At 48.3% G+C, this 19,103-nt stretch overlaps 1 protein-coding gene across 7 annotated transcripts in view; it reads left to right on the top strand.

Moving 5' to 3' along the window:
* The window catches only part of MINK1 (misshapen like kinase 1), a 90,006-nt gene that overhangs the window by 49,809 nt on the left and 21,094 nt on the right, over positions 1–19,103 (top strand). For 3 of the 7 annotated variants that reach the window (XM_075859271.1, XM_075859269.1, XM_075859275.1), the window contains exons 3-14: positions 3,057–3,113; positions 3,260–3,385; positions 3,725–3,835; positions 6,138–6,228; positions 6,361–6,491; positions 14,105–14,159; positions 15,867–15,945; positions 16,226–16,401; positions 16,655–16,724; positions 16,836–17,040; positions 17,304–17,411; positions 18,997–19,083. In XM_075859271.1, the coding sequence (XP_075715386.1) occupies positions 3,057–3,113; positions 3,260–3,385; positions 3,725–3,835; positions 6,138–6,228; positions 6,361–6,491; positions 14,105–14,159; positions 15,867–15,945; positions 16,226–16,401; positions 16,655–16,724; positions 16,836–17,040; positions 17,304–17,411; positions 18,997–19,083 (1,296 nt within the window). The remainder of the gene's footprint in view (positions 1–3,056; positions 3,114–3,259; positions 3,386–3,724; positions 3,836–6,137; positions 6,229–6,360; positions 6,492–14,104; positions 14,160–15,866; positions 15,946–16,225; positions 16,402–16,654; positions 16,725–16,835; positions 17,041–17,303; positions 17,412–18,996; positions 19,084–19,103) is intronic. The other 4 variants (XM_075859273.1, XM_075859274.1, XM_075859276.1 and 1 more) reach the window with 2 other exon arrangements.

The raw sequence follows: 19,103 nt of genomic DNA, 5'->3' as shown, positions 1-19,103 counted from the left end.
CTCCTCCTGCAGGGTGATACATATAGAAGAGAGCTATGAGACTACTCCTCCTCCTGCAGGGTGATATATATAGAAGAGAGCTATGAGACTACTCCTCCTCCTGCAGGGTGATATATATAGAAGAGAGCTATGAGACTACTCCTCCTCCTGCAGGGTGATACATATAGAAGAGAGCTATGAGTCTACTCCTCCTGCAGGGTGATATATATAGAAGAGAGCTATGAGACTACTCCTCCTCCTGCAGGGTGATACATATAGAAGAGAGCTATGAGTCTACTCCTCCTCCTGCAGGGTGATACATATAGAAGAGAGCTATGAGTCTACTCCTCCTGCAGGGTGATACATATAGAAGAGAGCTATGAGTCTACTCCTCCTGCAGGGTGATATATATAGAAGAGAGCTATGAGACTACTCCTCCTCCTGCAGGGTGATACATACAGAAGAGGGCTATGGGACTACTCCTCCTCCTGCAGGGTGATATATATAGAAGAGATCTAGGAGTCTACTCCTCCTCCTGCAGGGTGATATATATAGAAGAGAGCTATGAGTCTACTCCTCCTCCTGCAGGGTGATATATATAGAAGAGAGCTATGAGTCTACTCCTCCTCCTGCAGGGTGATATATATAGAAGAGAGCTATGAGTCTACTCCTCCTCCTGCAGGGTGATATATATAGAAGAGAGCTATGAGTCTACTCCTCCTCCTGCAGGGTGATATATATAGAAGAGAGCTATGAGACTACTCCTCCTCCTGCAGGGTGATCTACATAGAAGAGAGCTATGAGACTACTCCTCCTCCTGCAGGGTGATACATATAGAAGAGAGCTATGAGTCTACTCCTCCTCCTGCAGGGTGATACATATAGAAGAGATCTAGGAGTCTACTCCTCCTCCTGAAGGGTGATATATATAGAAGAGAGCTATGAGTCTACTCCTCCTCCTGCAGGGTGATATATATAGAAGAGAGCTATAAGTCTACTCCTCCTCCTGCAGGGTGATATATATATAGAAGAGAGCTATGAGTCTACTCCTCCTCCTGCAGGGTGATATATATATAGAAGAGAGCTATGAGACTACTCCTCCTCCTGCAGGGTGATATATATAGAAGAGAGCTATGAGACTACTCCTCCTCCTGCAGGGTGATCTATATAGAAGAGAGCTATGAGACTACTCCTCCTCCTGCAGGGTGATATATATAGAAGAGAGCTATGAGTCTACTCCTCCTCCTGCAGGGTGATATATATAGAAGAGAGCTATGAGTCTACTCCTCCTCCTGCAGGGTGATACATATAGAAGAGAGCTATGAGTCTACTCCTCCTCCTGCAGGGTGATATATATAGAAGAGAGCTATGAGTCTACTCCTTCTCCTGCAGGGTGATATATATAGAAGAGAGCTATGAGACTACTCCTCCCCCTGCAGGGTGATACATATGGAAGAGAGCTATGAGACTACTCCTCCTCCTGCAGGGTGATACATATAGAAGAGAGCTATGAGACTACTCCTCCTCCTGCAGAGTGATATATATAGAAGAGAGCTATGAGTCTACTCCTCCTCCTGCAGGATGATATATATAGAAGAGAGCTATGAGTCTACTCCTCCTCCTGCAGGGTGATACATATAGAAGAGAGCTATGAGACTACTCCTCCTCCTGCAGGGTGATACATATGGAAGAGAGCTATGAGACTCCTCCTCCTGCAGGGTGATACATATAGAAGAGAGCTATGAGTCTACTCCTCCTCCTGCAGGGTGATATATATAGAAGAGAGCTATGAGACTACTCCTCCTCCTGCAGGATGATATATATAGAAGAGAGCTATGAGTCTACTCCTCCTCCTGCAGGGTGATATATATAGAAGAGAGCTATGAGTCTACTCCTCCTCCTGCAGGGTGATATATATAGAAGAGAGCTATGAGACTACTCCTCCCCCTGCAGGGTGATACATATGGAAGAGAGCTATGAGACTACTCCTCCTCCTGCAGGGTGATATATATAGAAGAGAGCTATGAGATTACTCCTCCTCCTGCAGGGTGATACATATAGAAGAGAGCTATGAGTCTACTCCTCCTCCTGCAGGGTGATATATATAGAAGAGAGCTATGAGACTACTCCTCCTCCTGCAGGGTGATACATATAGAAGAGAGCTATGAGACTACTCCTCCTCCTGCAGGGTGATACATATAGAAGAGAGCTATGAGACTACTCCTCCTCCTGCAGGGTGATATATATAGAAGAGAGCTATGAGTCTACTCCTCCTCCTGCAGGGTGATACATATAGAAGAGAGCTATGAGACTACTCCTCCTCCTGCAGGGTGATATATATATAGAAGAGAGCTATGAGACTACTCCTCCTCCTGCAGGGTGATACATATAGAAGAGAGCTATGAGTCTACTCCTCCTCCTGCAGGGTGATACATATAGAAGAGAGGTATGAGTCTACTCCTCCTCCTGCAGGGTGATACATATAGAAGAGAGCTATGAGATTACTCCTCCTCCTGCAGGGTGATATATATAGAAGAGAGCTATGAGACTACTCCTCCTCCTGCAGGGTGATATATATAGAAGAGAGCTATGAGACTACTCCTCCTCCTGCAGGGTGATATATATAGAAGAGAGCTATGAGACTACTCCTCCTCCTGCAGGGTGATATATATAGAAGAGAGCTATAAGACTCCTCCTCCTCCTGCAGGGTGATACATATAGAAGAGAGCTATGAGACTCCTCCTCCTCCTGCAGGGTGATACATATAGAAGAGAGCTATGAGACTACTCCTCCTCCTGCAGGGGGATACATATAGAAGAGAGCTATGAGTCTACTCCTCCTCCTGCAGGGTGATATATATAGAAGAGAGCTATGAGTCTACTCCTCCTCCTGCAGGGTGATACATATAGAAGAGAGCTATGAGATTACTCCTCCTCCTGCAGGGTTATACAGGCCGTTGTTGCCTTTATCTTCTATGTTGGTAGTTTTGCTCTATGTAATCTATAATTATACACTGCACCCTCCTTGTACTGATGGGTTGACCCAGTGTCCTCTCTGTCTTTCTCTTTCCTCTTTTAGGGTCGTCATGTCAAGACGGGTCAGCTCGCTGCCATCAAGGTCATGGATGTTACTGAGGTGAGGGCGCCATGTTTAGTGAAGGTTTTGGGGGAGTTGTATATTTATGCTGGGGGAATATAACATGAACTAACCACCCAAGATCTTCTGTGTTCAGAGTGTGACAATATGACGCCATTGTGTGTTTTGTGCTGCTTTTTACGCAGGATGAAGAGGAGGAGATTAAGCAGGAGATTAACATGTTGAAGAAGTATTCGCACCACCGCAACATCGCAACGTATTACGGAGCCTTCATCAAAAAGAGCCCCCCCGGAAATGACGACCAGCTTTGGGTGAGACTCTGCAGAGCTGACAATCTATCGCCATTAGTTATGGAACACCTAGGATGTGTCAGTCATAGAAGTGAGATTGTGGGGTCCCAGCAGCTGTGACCCTCAAGAATTTCAGTCCAATCCTCATCAGACGATGGACGTTACAGCGGGACATGTGCAGCAACTTATAGGGTGGGGACTGGGCCAATGTTTGGGAACATCGGGGTTGCAGCTGCTCAATTTAATGACGTGTCTGATTGACCTATTGGGAAATTGTGATAGGACTGCCCTTTAAGATTTCATTACTGCCCCCTGTTGGTTACTGTTTCTGCACTCATTTTTTCTTCGGTCTTCCGGCAGCTGGTGATGGAGTTCTGTGGAGCTGGATCGGTCACAGATCTTGTGAAAAACACTAAAGGGAATGCTCTAAAGGAAGACTGCATCGCCTACATATGCCGCGAAATCCTGCGGGTGAGTGGAAGATCACTCCGTCATGTCTTTCCCAATGGCAGGCTCCTAGCCCCACCATGACATCTTTGTGACCTTTGCACCCCTAAATATCTCCCATAATGGACCTTGCTTACAGTCTTTTGTTGGATGAGATTGTGGTGATGGGTGATCAGGATTAGCTTAGTTTGCTTTTGAAATTGGGTTTACATTTTATGTTGGGTTGGGAGGTTGGGCCCACAATCTGGTGTTCGGTGAGGTTGTGGTGGATGAGGTCACAGTCTGGCGTTGGGTTGTTGAGTTGTGCTCACAGTCTGGTTTTGGATGTGGTTTGGTGGTGTTGGGCTCACATTTGATATTGGATAAGGAAGTTGAGCTCACTGTAGTTTGGAGAGGTGGTGTTCCCGCCGGGTTTACATTAGGTTTTGGTTGGTAAGGTTAGGCTCACAGTCTAGTGTTTGGGGGAGAGGTTGGGATTACAGTATGGTTTTGGGTGCTGAGGTTGGGCTCGCTTTCAGGTATTGGGTAAAGTTGTGGTAATGGGTTATCTGTTATGCTCAAATTTGGTGTTTGAGGTTGAGCTCAAATTTAATGTTGGAATCTGATGTTGGGTGCGCTGTCTGGTGTTGGGTTATGGGGTTGGGTGCGCTGTCTGGTGTTTGGTTGTGAGGTTGGGTGCACTGTCTGGTGTCGGATTGTGAGGTTGGGTGCACTGTCTGGTGTTTGGTTGTGAGGTTGGGTGCACTGTCTGGCGTTGGGGTGTGAGGTTGGGTGCACTGTCTGGTGTTTGGTTGTGAGGTTGGGTGCACTGTCTGGTGTCGGATTGTGAGGTTGGGTGCACTGTCTGGTGTTTGGTTGTGAGGTTGGGTGCACTGTCTGGTGTCGGATTGTGAGGTTGGGTGCACTGTCTGGCGTTGGGGTGTGAGGTTGGGTGCACTGTCTGGTGTCGGATTGTGAGGTTGGGTGCACTGTCTGGCGTTGGGGTGTGAGGTTGGGTGCACTGTCTGGTGTCGGATTGTGAGGTTGGGTGCACTGTCTGGTGTTTGGTTGTGAGGTTGGGTGCACTGTCTGGTGTCGGATTGTGAGGTTGGGTGCACTGTCTGGCGTTGGGGTGTGAGGTTTGGTGCACTGTCTGGCGTTTGGTGCTGAGGTGGGACTCACTTTCAGGTGTTGGGTAAGGTTGTGGTAATTGGTGATCTGCTGGATTCATGTTTGGTGGTCAGGTTGGGCTCACATTTCATGTTGGGTGGTGAGGTTGGGCTCACATTTTGTTTTTGTGTTGTGAAGTAAGGCTCACTATCTGGTGTTGTATTATAACCTATATATACAGTATCCTGAGCATAAATCAATTAACAAGACATATAATAATTTTACACAAATAACCAATGACATGTTTGGTTATGATGTTGGGATCACTGTCTGCTGTTTGGTTATGATGTTGGGATCACTGTCTGCTGTTTGGTTATGAGGTTGGGATCACTGTCTGCTGTTTGGTTATGAGGTGGGTATCACGGTCTGGTGTTGGGTTATGAGGTTGGGATCACTGTCTGGTGTTGGGTTGTGAGGCTGGTTGCACTGTCTGGTACTGGGTTGTGAGGTTGGGCTTGCTGTCTTGTTGTGAGGTTGGGCTTGCTGTCTGGTGTAGGGTTGTGAGGTTGGGCTTGCTGTCTGGTGTAGGGTTGTGAGGTTGGGCTTGCTGTCTGGTGTAGGGTTGTGAGGTTGGGCTTGCTGTCTGGTGTTGGGTTGTGAGGTTGGGCTTGCTGTCTGGTGTCGGGTTGTGAGGTTGGGTCCACTGTCTGGAGTTGGGTGATCAGGTTTGGCTCACTGCCTGGTATTTGGTCGTGAAGTTGGGTTTACAGTCTCGTGTTGAGTGAGGTTGTGGTGATGAGTGATGAGGCTCGGCTCACATTTGGTGATGAGGTTGGTCTCACTATCTGATGTTGTGTTGTGCGTTTGGAATCATTGTGGTGTTGGGCTGACAGTCTGGTTTTGGGTGAGGTTGTGGTGATTGGCAATCGGAGCTGGCTCACATTTGGTGTTGGGTGGTGAGGATGGGCTCACTGTCTGGTGTTGGGTGATCTGCCAAGCTCACCTCACATATTTTGGATAGGTTTCAGGACACAGCTTTGTGTAGATTCGTTAATTTTTGGACCGCACTTGGTGCCCAGGAGCATTTGCTCTCTAAATGTCACTGTAGCATTGAGATTTCCCTTCACTAGAACCAGCGGGAACAACCCTGAATGTCCGTTGTATATATGGATATTGCTTTTTAAGCGATTGTCTATTCTTGATGTGAAGTAGATGTTATTGTTTGTGTCGTCTGTAGGGCCTGGCCCACCTTCATGCTCACAAGGTCATCCACCGAGACATCAAAGGGCAGAACGTGCTGCTGACTGAGAATGCCGAGGTGAAGCTGGGTGAGTAGAACTGAAGAGATGGGTGGTGCCGATGCTACCCTGTCCTCGCTGATCTGGTACCACCTGAGCTTTTCTGTATCTTACCACATTCTCTCCTCTTTCTCTTTTCTCCTCACACTCTTCATGTCCCAGTTGATTTTGGGGTTAGTGCCCAGCTGGATCGCACAGTTGGGAGAAGAAACACTTTCATTGGCACACCCTATTGGATGGCGCCAGAGGTTATCGCCTGTGATGAAAACCCAGATGCAACATATGACTACAGGGTAAGAGCTGGTTATGTTATATCTGATTCACCCTGCAGGAGGAGTAGACTCATAGCTCTCTTCTATATATATCACCCTGCAGGAGGAGGAGACTCATAGCTCTCTTCTATATGTATCATCCTGCAGGAGGAGGAGTAGACTCATAGCTCTCTTCTATATATATCACCCTGCAGGAGGAGGAGTAGTCTCATAGCTCTCTTCTATATGTATCACCCTGCAGGAGGAGGAGTAGTCTCATAGCTCTCTTCTATATATATCACCCTGCAGGAGGAGGAGTAGACTCATAGCTCTCTTCTATATGTATCACCCTGCAGGAGGAGGAGTAGTCTCATAGCTCTCTTCTGTATATATCACCCTGCAGGAGGAGGCGTAGACTCATAGCTCTCTTCTATATATATCACCCTGCAGGAGGAGGAGTAGTCTCATAGCTATCTTCTGTATATATCACCCTGCAGGAGGAGGCGTAGACTCATAGCTCTCTTCTATATGTATCACCCTGCAGGAGGAGGAGTAGTCTCATAGCTCTCTTCTGTATATATCACCCTGCAGGAGGAGGCGTAGACTCATAGCTCTCTTCTATATATATCACGCTGCAGGAGGTGGAGTAGATTCATAGCTCTCTTCTATATATATCACCCTGCAGGAGGAGGAGTAGTCTCATAGCTCTCTTCTATATATATATATCACCCTGCAGGAGGAGGAGTAGACTCATAGCTCTCTTCTATATGTATCACCCTGCAGGAGGAGGAGTAGACTCATAGCTCTCTTCTATATGTATCATCCTGCAGGAGGAGGAGTAGTCTCATAGCTCTCTTCTATATGTATCACCCTGCAGGAGGAGGAGTAGACTCATAGCTCTCTTCTATATATATCACCCTGCAGGAGGAGGAGTAGTCTCATAGCTCTCTTCTATATATATATCACCCTGCAGGAGGAGGAGTAGACTCATAGCTCTCTTCTATATGTATCACCCTGCAGGAGGAGGAGTAGTCTCATAGCTCTCTTCTATATATATCACCCTGCAGGAGGAGGAGTAGTCTCATAGCTCTCTTCTATATATATCACCCTGCAGGAGGAGGAGACTCATAGCTCTCTTCTATATGTATCACCCTGCAGGAGGAGGAGACTCATAGCTCTCTTCTATATGTATCACCCTGCAGGAGGAGGAGTAGTCTCATAGCTCTCTTCTATATATATCACCCTGCAGGAGGAGGAGACTCATAGCTCTCTTCTATATATATCACCCTGCAGGAGGAGGAGACTCATAGCTCTCTTCTATATGTATCACCCTGCAGGAGGAGGAGACTCATAGCTCTCTTCTATATGTATCACCCTGCAGGAGGAGGAGTAGACTCATAGCTCTCTTCTATATATATATCACCCTGCAGGAGGAGGAGACTCATAGCTCTCTTCTATATGTATCATCCTGCAGGAGGAGGAGTAGTCTCATAGCTCTCTTCTATATATATATCACCCTGCAGGAGGAGGAATAGACTCATAGCTCTCTTCTATATATATCACCCTGCAGGAGGAGGAGTAGTCTCATAGCTCTCTTCTATATGTATCACCCTGCAGGAGGAGGAGTAGTCTCATAGCTCTCTTCTATATGTATCACCCTGCAGGAGGAGGAGTAGTCTCATAGCTCTCTTCTATATATATCACCCTGCAGGAGGAGGAGTAGACTCATAGCTCTCTTCTATATGTATCCCCCTGCAGGAGGAGGAGGAGTCTCATAGCTCTCTTCTATATATATCATCCTGCAGGAGGAGGAGTAGACTCATAGCTCTCTTCTATATATATATCACCCTGCAGGAGGAGGAGACTCATAGCTCTCTTCTATATGTATCATCCTGCAGGAGGAGGAGTAGACTCATAGCTCTCTTCTATATGTATCACCCTGCAGGAGGAGGAGGAGTAGTCTCATAGCTCTCTTCTATATGTATCACCCTGCAGGAGGAGGAGACTCATAGCTCTCTTCTATATACATCACCCTGCAGGAGGAGGAGTAGTCTCATAGCTCTCTTCTATATATGTATCACCCTGCAGGAGGAGGAGTAGACTCATAGCTCTCTTCTATATATATCACCCTGCAGGAGGAGGAGTAGTCTCATAGCTCTCTTCTATATATATATCACCCTGCAGGAGGAGGAGTAGACTCATAGCTCTCTTCTGTATATATCACCCTGCAGGAGGAGGACTAGTCTCATAGCTCTCTTCTATATGTATCACCCTGCAGGAGGAGGAGTAGACTCTTAGCTCTCTTCTATATATATCACCCTGCAGGAGGAGGAGTAGTCTCATAGCTCTCTTCTATATATATCACCCTGCAGGAGGAGGAGTAGTCTCATAGCTCTCTTCTGTATATATCACCCTGCAGGAGGAGGAGTAGTCTCATAGCTCTCTTCTATATATGTATCATCCTGCAGGAGGAGGAGTAGACTCATAGCTCTCTTCTATATATATCACCCTGCAGGAGGAGGAGTAGTCTCATAGCTCTCTTCTATATATATCACCCTGCAGGAGGAGGAGGAGTAGACTCATAGCTCTCTTCTATATATATCACCCTGCAGGAGGAGGAGTAGACTCATAGCTCTCTTCTATATATATCACCCTGCAGGAGGAGGATTAGTCTCATAGCTCTCTTCTATATGTATCACCCTGCAGGAGGAGAGTAGTCTCATAGCTCTCTTCTATATATATCATCCTGCAGGAGGAGGAGTAGACTCATAGCTCTCTTCTATATGTATCACCCTGCAGGAGGAGAGTAGTCTCATAGCTCTCTTCTATATATATCACCCTGCAGGAGGAGGAGTAGACTCATAGCTCTCTTCTATATGTATCACCCTGCAGGAGGAGGAGTAGTCTCATAGCTCTCTTCTATATGTATCACCCTGCAGGAGGAGGAGTAGTCTCATAGCTCTCTTCTATATGTATCACCCTGCAGGAGGAGGAGTAGACTCATAGCTCTCTTCTATATGTATCACCCTGCAGGAGGAGGAGTAGTCTCATAGCTCTCTTCTATATGTATCACCCTGCAGGAGGAGGAGTAGTCTCATAGCTCTCTTCTATATGTATCACCCTGCAGGAGGAGGAGTAGACTCATAGCTCTCTTCTATATGTATCACCCTGCAGGAGGAGGAGTAGACTCATAGCTCTCTTCTATATATATATGTATCACCCTGCAGGAGGAGGAGTAGACTCATAGCTCTCTTCTGTATGTATCACCCTGCAGGAGGAGGAGTAGACTCATAGCTCTCTTCTATATATATCACCCTGCAGGAGGAGGAGTAGACTCATAGCTCTCTTCTATATGTATCACCCTGCAGGAGGAGAGTAGTCTCATAGCTCTCTTCTATATATATCACCCTGCAGGAGGAGGAGTAGACTCATAGCGCTCTTCTATATATATCACCCTGCAGGAGGAGGAGGAGTCTCATAGCTCTCTTCTGTATGTATCACCCTGCCGGAGGAGGAGTAGACTCATAGCTCTCTTCTATATATATATCACCCTGCAGGAGGAGGAGTAGACTCATAGCTCTCTCCTATATGTATCACCCTGCAGGAGGAGGAGTAGTCTCATAGCTCTCTTCTATATATATCACCCTGCAGGAGGAGGAGTAGTCTCATAGCTCTCTTCTATATATATCAGCCTGCAGGAGGAGGAGTAGACTCATAGCTCTCTTCTATATATATATCACCCTGCAGGAGGAGGAGTAGACTCATAGCTCTCTTCTATATATGTATCACCCTGCAGGAGGAGGAGTAGTCTCATAGCTCTCTTCTATATATATGTATCACCCTGCAGGAGGAGGAGTAGACTCATAGCTCTCTTCTATATATATCACACAGCAGGAGGAGGAGTAGACTCATAGCTCTCTTCTATATATATATCACCCTGCAGGAGGAGGAGTAGTCTCATAGCTCTCTTCTATATGTATCACCCTGCAGGAGGAGGAGTAGACTCATAGCTCTCTTCTATATATATCACCCTGCAGGAGGAGGAGTAGTCTCATAGCTCTCTTCTATATATATCACCCTGCAGGAGGAGGAGTAGACTCATAGCTCTCTTCTATATGTATCACCCTGCAGGAGGAGGAGTAGACTCATAGCTCTCTTCTATATATATATCACACTGCAGGAGGAGGAGTAGACTCATAGCTCTCTATATATATCACCCTGCAGGAGGAGGAGTAGTCTCATAGCTCTCTTCTATATGTATCACCCTGCAGGAGGAGGAGTAGTCTCATAGCTCTCTTCTATATATATCATCCTGCAGGAGGAGGGGTAGACTCATAGCTCTCTTCTATATGTATCACCCTGCAGGAGGAGGAGGAGTCTCATAGCTCTCTTCTATATATATATATCACACAGCAGGAGGAGGAGTAGTCTCATAGCTCTCTTCTATATATATCACCCTGCAGGAGGAGGAGTAGACTCATAGCTCTCTTCTATATATATCACCCTGCAGGAGGAGGAGTAGACTCATAGCTCTCTTCTATATATATCATCCTGCAGGAGGAGGGGTAGACTCATAGCTCTCTTCTATATATATATCACACTGCAGGAGGAGGAGTAGTCTCATAGCTCTCTTCTATATATATCACCCTGCAGGAGGAGGAGTAGACTCATAGCTCTCTTCTATATATATCACCCTGCAGGAGGAGGAGTAGACTCATAGCTCTCTTCTATATATATCACCCTGCAGGAGGAGGAGTAGTCTCATAGCTCTCTTCTATATATATCACCCTGCAGGAGGAGGAGTAGACTCATAGCCCTCTTCTATATGTATCACCCTGCAGGAGGAGGAGTAGTCTCATAGCTCTCTTCTATATGTATCACCCTGCAGGAGGAGGAGTAGACTCATAGCTCTCTTCTATATATATCACCCTGCAGGAGGAGGAGTAGACTCATAGCTCTCTTCTATATATATCACCCTGCAGGAGGAGGAGTAGACTCATAGCTCTCTTCTGTATGTATCCCCCTGCAGGAGGAGGAGTAGTCTCATAGCTCTCTTCTATATATATCACCCTGCAGGAGGAGTAGACTCATAGCTCTCTTCTATATGTATCACCCTGCAGGAGGAGGAGTAGTCTCATAGCTCTCTTCTATATATATCCCCATGCAGGAGGAGGAGTAGTCTCATAGCTCTCTTCTATATATATCCCCCTGCAGGAGGAGGAGTAGTCTCATAGCTCTCTTCTGTATATATCACCCTGCAGGAGGAGGAGTAGTCTCATAGCTCTCTTCTATATGTATCACCCTGCAGGAGGAGGAGTAGTCTCATAGCTCTCTTCTATATATATCCCCCTGCAGGAGGAGGAGTAGTCTCATAGCTCTCTTCTATATATATCCCCCTGCAGGAGGAGGAGTAGTCTCATAGCTCTCTTCTGTATATATCACCCTGCAGGAGGAGGAGTAGACTCATAGCTCTCTTCTATATATATCACCCTGCAGGAGGAGGAGTAGACTCATAGCTCTCTTCTATATATATATCACCCTGCAGGAGGAGGAGTAGACTCATAGCTCTCTTCTATATATGTATCACCCTGCAGGAGGAGGAGTAGACTCATAGCTCTCTTCTATATATATCACCCTGCAGGAGGAGGAGTAGACTCATAGCTCTCTTCTATATATATATCACCCTGCAGGAGGAGGAGTAGACTCATAGCTCTCTTCTATATATATATCACACTGCAGGAGGAGGAGTAGACTCATAGCTCTCTTCTATATATATATCACCCTGCAGGAGGAGGAGTAGACTCATAGCTCTCTTCTATATATATGTATCACCCTGCAGGAGGAGGAGTAGTCTCATAGCTCTCTTCTATATATATCACCCTGCAGGAGGAGGAGTAGACTCATAGCTCTCTTCTATATATATCACCCTGCAGGAGGAGGAGTAGACTCATAGCTCTCTTCTATATATATCACCCTGCAGGAGGAGGAGTAGTCTCATAGCTCTCTTCTATATATATCACCCTGCAGGAGGAGGAGTAGACTCATAGCCCTCTTCTATATGTATCACCCTGCAGGAGGAGGAGTAGTCTCATAGCTCTCTTCTATATATATATCACCCTGCAGGAGGAGGAGTAGACTCATAGCCCTCTTCTATATGTATCACCCTGCAGGAGGAGGAGTAGTCTCATAGCTCTCTTCTATATATATATCACCCTGCAGGAGGAGGAGTAGACTCATAGCTCTCTTCTATATGTATCACCCTGCAGGAGGAGGAGTAGACTCATAGCTCTCTTCTATATATATCACCCTGCAGGAGGAGGAGTAGACTCATAGCTCTCTTCTATATATATCACCCTGCAGGAGGAGGAGTAGACTCATAGCTCTCTTCTGTATGTATCACCCTGCAGGAGGAGGAGTAGTCTCATAGCTCTCTCCTATATATAGCCCCCTGCAGGAGGAGGAGTAGTCTCATAGCTCTCTTCTATATATATCACCCTGCAGGAGGAGTAGACTCATAGCTCTCTTCTATATGTATCACCCTGCAGGAGGAGGAGTAGTCTCATAGCTCTCTTCTATATATATCCCCCTGCAGGAGGAGGAGTAGTCTCATAGCTCTCTTCTATATATATCCCCCTGCAGGAGGAGGAGTAGTCTCATAGCTCTCTTCTGTATATATCACCCTGCAGGAGGAGGAGTAGACTCATAGCTCTCTTCTATATATATCACCCTGCAGGAGGAGGAGTAGTCTCATAGCTCTCTTCTATATGTATCACCCTGCAGGAGGAGGAGTAGTCTCATAGCTCTCTTCTATATATATCACCCTGCAGGAGGAGGAGTAGACTCATAGCTCTCTTCTATATGTATCACCCTGCAGGAGGAGGAGTAGTCTCATAGCTCTCTTCTATATGTATCACCCTGCAGGAGGAGGAGTAGTCTCATAGCTCTCTTCTATATATATCCCCCTGCAGGAGGAGGAGTAGACTCATAGCTCTCTTCTATATGTATCACCCTGCAGGAGGAGGAGTAGTCTCATAGCTCTCTTCTATATATATCACCCTGCAGGAGGAGGAGTAGACTCATAGCTCTCTTCTATATATATCACCCTGCAGGAGGAGGAGTAGTCTCATAGCTCTCTTCTGTATATATCACCCTGCAGGAGGAGGAGTAGTCTCATAGCTCTCTTCTGTATATATCACCCTGCAGGAGGAGGAGTAGACTCATAGCTCTCTTCTATATATATCACCCTGCAGGAGGAGGAGTAGTCTCATAGCTCTCTTCTATATATATCCCCCTGCAGGAGGAGGAGTAGACTCATAGCTCTCTTCTATATGTATCACCCTGCAGGAGGAGGAGTAGTCTCCTAGCTCTCTTCTGTATATATCACCCTGCAGGAGGAGGAGTAGACTCATAGCTCTCTTCTATATATATCACCCTGCAGGAGGAGGAGTAGTCTCATAGCTCTCTTCTATATATATCCCCCTGCAGGAGGAGGAGTAGACTCATAGCTCTCTTCTATATATATCACCCTGCAGGAGGAGGAGTAGACTCATAGCTCTCTTCTATATATATCACCCTGCAGGAGGAGGAGTAGACTCATAGCTCTCTTCTATATGTATCACCCAGTTTTTACCTTCTCTCTCTCTTTCTCTTTGCAGAGTGACATCTGGTCTCTGGGCATCACGGCTATAGAGATGGCAGAAGGTGCACCACGTGAGTTTTGTCCCTGTTGTATTACGTTTCCCTACACATATTTCCCAGGGGGAAGTTCTTCTCCGACCCTGTTAGTGTATTACAGTAAGTTCAATTTAGTAATGGAGCCCTCCTGCTGAAGCTCCAGTGTCCATTATTGGGTGATATCCTGACAGGTGAGGCTTGGATACAATTGCCTCTGGTGATGATCGGTTGATTGTCGGTACACTCGGCCTCTGGTGATGATCGGTTTATTGTCGGTACACTCGGCCTCTGGTGATGATCGGTTGATTGTGATTGGTTGATTGTTGGTACACTCGGCCTCTGGTGGTGATCGGTTGAGTGTTGGTACACTCGGCCTCTGGTGATGATCGGTTGAGTGTCGGTACACTCGGCCTCTGGTGATGATCGGTTGATTGTCGGTACACTCGGCCTCTGGTGATGATCGGTTGATTGTCGGTACTCTCGGCCTCTGGTGATTGGTTGATTGTCAGTACACTCGGCCTCTGGTGGTAATAGGTTGATTGTCGGTACACTCGGCCTCTGGTGATGATCGGTTGATTGTCGGTACACTCGGCCTCTGGTGATGATCTGTTGATTGTCGGTACACTCGGCCTCTGGTGATGATCGGTTGATTGTCAGTACACTCGGCCTCTGGTGGTGATCGGTTGAGTGTCGGTACACTCGGCCTCTGGTGATTGGTTGATTGTCGGTACACTCGGCCTCTGGTGATTGGTTGATTGTCAGTACACTTGGCCTCTGGTGGTGATCGGTTGATTGTGATTGGTTTATTTTCGGTACACTCAGCCTATGGTGGTGATCGGTTGATTGTCGGTACACTCGGCTTCTGGTGATGATCGGTTGATTGTCGGTACACTCGGCCTCTGGTGATTGGTTGATTGCCGGTACACACTGCCTCTGGTGATTGGTTGATTGACGATACACTCGGCCTCTGGTGGTTGGTTGATTGTCGGTACACTCGGCCTCTGGTGATTGGTTGATTGTCGGTACACTCGGCCTCTAGTGGTGATCGGTTAATTGTCGGTACGCTCGGACCCTGGTGATGATCGGTTGATTGTCGGTACACTCGGCCTCTGGTGATTGGTTGATTGTCGGTACACTCGGCCTCTGGTGATTGGTTGATTGTCGGTACGCTCGGCCTCTGGTGATTGGTTGATTGTCGGTACACTCGGCCTCTGGTGATTGGTTGATTGTCGATACACTCGGCCTCTAGTGGTGATCGGTTAATTGTCGGTACGCTCGGACTCTGGTGGTGATCGGTTGATTGTGATTGGTTTATTTTCGGTACACTCAGCCTCTGGTGATGATCGGTTGATTGTCGGTACACTCGGCCTCTGGTGATTGGTTGATTGTCGGTACACTCGGCCTCTGGTGATTGGTTGATTGCCGGTACACTCTGCCTCTGGTGATTGGTTGATTGTCGGTACACTCAGCCTCTAGTGGTGATCGGTTAATTGTCGGTACGCTCGGACCCTGGTGGTGATCGGTTGATTGTCGGTACACTCGGCCTCTAGTGGTGATCGGTTGATTGTCGGTACGCTCGCCCTCCACAGCTGGTATGTTTCCTGCCTTCATTAGTAGTTGTGGCTTCTTATGTCCGTATATAAAACTACTAATTGTTATTCTGTCCTATTAGTGAATTATGTAACGGTAACTGATCGGCTGTTGTATCTTTCATCATGTTCTCTTCTCGGTCTCTCTCTCCAGCGCTGTGCGACATGCATCCGATGAGAGCTTTATTCCTCATCCCCAGGAACCCTCCCCCAAAACTCAAATCTAAGAAATGGTAGGTATCTAATTACTGCGTTAATCGCAAAACAAAGCCGTATAATGCCGGTCACATGGGAAATAAACAGAATCTCATTAATTCCCTGCTAAATAAACCATGAGAGAGAGAGGCGGCATATAGAAAACTCACCCACTAGTCCGCGACTAATATGTATACATCTAGTGTAGAGGGAACATGTCTTTCCATATAGACATGACTCAGGATGTAGCCATGAAAAACAGAATAAAAACCACCATGCTTTACACTGCTGGCTTTTTTTTTCTTAACCCATTTTTAGGTCCAAAAAGTTCATTGACTTCATAGATACCTGTCTAATCAAGAACTATGTGAACCGACCGCCCACTGAGCAGCTCCTGAAGTATCCCTTTATTAGGGACCAGCCAACGGAGAGGCAGGTCAGGATTCAGCTCAAAGATCACATTGACCGATCCCGGAAGAAACGCGTGGAGAAAGGTAAGCCAGCACAATGCGCCCCCTACTGTACATCATAAGAAGTCGTCCTTTGGCCATATAGATACTAAAGATCACAGAGCTCTGAGGGCTCATTATCCCACACCCCAGCTAATTACTATTTATTAACCTGTAGCTCCCCCTAGTGGCTGTGGATGAAGGGGAGAGAGATGCCAGGGCGTTATTACTACAGGTAGTATTGACCGTAGACGTGTTTTATGTATCCTCCGCTCTGATCACCCGTCTCCACCTACAGATGAGACCGAATATGAATACAGCGGCAGCGAGGACGAGGAGGAGAACCACGTGGAGGAAGGGGAGCCCAGGTAAGGACATGCACCTCTTACATTGATTGTCTAGCACCACCCTGTGGCTGCCCGTGGCATTACAGGTCGTATTCTGCACTACGTGAGTATCCCGCGTCCGTGTCGTTTCAGCTCCATCATGAACGTGCCGGGGGAGTCGACGCTCAGACGCGAGTTCCTGAGGCTGCAACAGGAGAACAAAAGTAACTCTGAAGCCCTGAAGCAGCAGCAGATGGGACCTCAGCACCGCGATTCAGAGGCGCACATCAAGCAGCTGCTGCACGAGCGCCAGAGACGCATCGAAGAGCAGAAGGAGGAGCGCAGACGGGTGGAGGAGGTATGCGGGAGGGCCACACATGATGTGGGGCAGCCCCAGCTGAAAGCCCTCACCCCTGAGGAGAGTTGTGCAGCCAGTGCTTCTCAAACTGCTGCGAAACTACTACTCCCATTATGCTCTGACAACCCGCGGCATGAGACTGGAGTACATGTGGTTTTAAGGACCTGTCCTTGAGTTCAGCTTTTCGCCTTCGTCTCGTTTGTCGCTTTCCCCTTTCCACGTGTGTTATTACAGTAGCCGTATCTCCCCTTATATTATCGCAGCAGCAGCGCCGTGAGCGGGAGCAGCGGAAACTTCACGAGAAGGAGCAGCAGCGGAGGAGGGACGACATACGGCGGGAGGAGGAGAGGAGAATGGCCGAGAGGGAGCAGGTTAGTCTACCAATGGCACGATCACCAGGTGGGCGCTGTGTGATACAGGGGGGGTACATGTATGACAAAGGATATCTGCAGGGTGGGGTACATGCATGATGTATAGTGGAGTACGTATATGGGGCAGGGGTAGATACATGCACGTTTCTGGATAGACCGCTATCTGCACAGTGTGCACGCATGTTTTTTTTGAGGCGTGTAGGGTCAGATTACATGGGTAGTGGATATATGATGGACACACAGCTCAGTGGTAGGACACTTGTATGTCTGCTGATGGATAAGATGTTACATGACCTCTGTGGGCACATCATGAAGTGCCGAACATGCCTCACGTATGCCGCGGAGGGTCACGTATGCCGCAGAGGGTCACGTATGCCGCGTATGCTGCGGTTGGGTCACGTATGCCGCGGTTGGGTCACGTATGCCGCGGTTGGGTCACGTATGCCGCGGTTGGGTCACGTATGCCGCGGTTGGGTCACGTATGCCGCGGTTGGGTCACGTATGCCGCGGTTGGGTCACGTATGCCGCGGTTGGGTCACGTATGCCGCGGTTGGGTCACGTATGCCGCGGTTGGGTCACGTATGCCGCGGTTGGGTCACGTATGCCGCGGTTGGGTCACGTATGCCGCGGTTGGGTCACGTGTGCCTCCTGCATGCCGGGGTTGGGTCACGTGTCTCTCCTGCATGCCGGGGTTGGGTCACGTGTCTCTCCTGCATGCCGGGGTTGGGTCACGTTTCTCCTGCATGCCGGGGTTGGGTCACGCATGCCGCGGTTGGGTCACGCATGCCGCGGTTGGGTCACGCATGCCGCGGTTGGGTCACGCATGCCGCGGTTGGGTCACGCATGCCGCGGTTGGGTCACGCATGCCGCGGTTGGGTCACGCATGCCGCGGTTGGGTCACGCATGCCGCGGTTGGGTCACGCATGCCGCGGTTGGGTCACGCGTGCCTCCTGCATGCCGGGGTTGGGTCACGTGTCTCTCCTGCATGCCGGGGTTGGGTCACGCATGCCGCGGTTGGGTCACGTGTGCCTCCTGCATGCCGGGGTTGGGTCACGTGTCTCTCCTGCATGCCGCGGTTGGGTCACGCATGCCGCGGTTGGGTCACGCATGCCGCGGTTGGGTCACGCATGCCGCGGTTGGGTCACGCATGCCGCGGTTGGGTCACGCATGCCGCGGTTGGGTCACGTGTGCCTCCCGCATGCCGGGGTTGGGTCACGTGTGCCTCCCGCATGCCGGGGTTGGGTCACGTGTGCCTCCCGCATGCCGGGGTTGGGTCACGTGTGCCTCCCGCATGCCGGGGTTGGGTCACGTGTGCCTCCCGCATGCCGGGGTTGGGTCACGTGTCTCTCCCGCATGCCGGGGAGGGCTCGGTTACCGGTTGGGTCTGTGTTGCACCCTGTCACAGAGGTCTCTTTGTATTGTGAGTGTCTTGTGTGGAGATGACGGGATCTTCTTGTCCCCCTGTGGTTGTCGTGTCCATGTTGCGGGGAGTTGTGTGTAATCTGGTGGTGCTCCCTCCTTCCTGTGTTATCTCTTGATCTTTCCCAGCTGTCTCTTGGCTCTCTCTGCATCTCTCCTTCTCTAGGAATATATCAGACAGAAGTTAGAGGAAGAACAGAGACAGTTAGAAATCCTCCAGCAGCAGCTTCTGCAGGAACAGGCCCTTTTACTGGTAAATCAGCTCCTCCTGTC

This window comes from Rhinoderma darwinii, chromosome 3, assembly GCF_050947455.1.
Source record: "Rhinoderma darwinii isolate aRhiDar2 chromosome 3, aRhiDar2.hap1, whole genome shotgun sequence".
Taxonomy (NCBI): domain Eukaryota; kingdom Metazoa; phylum Chordata; class Amphibia; order Anura; family Rhinodermatidae; genus Rhinoderma; species Rhinoderma darwinii.
This window is presented reverse-complemented; position numbering and strand designations above follow the sequence as displayed.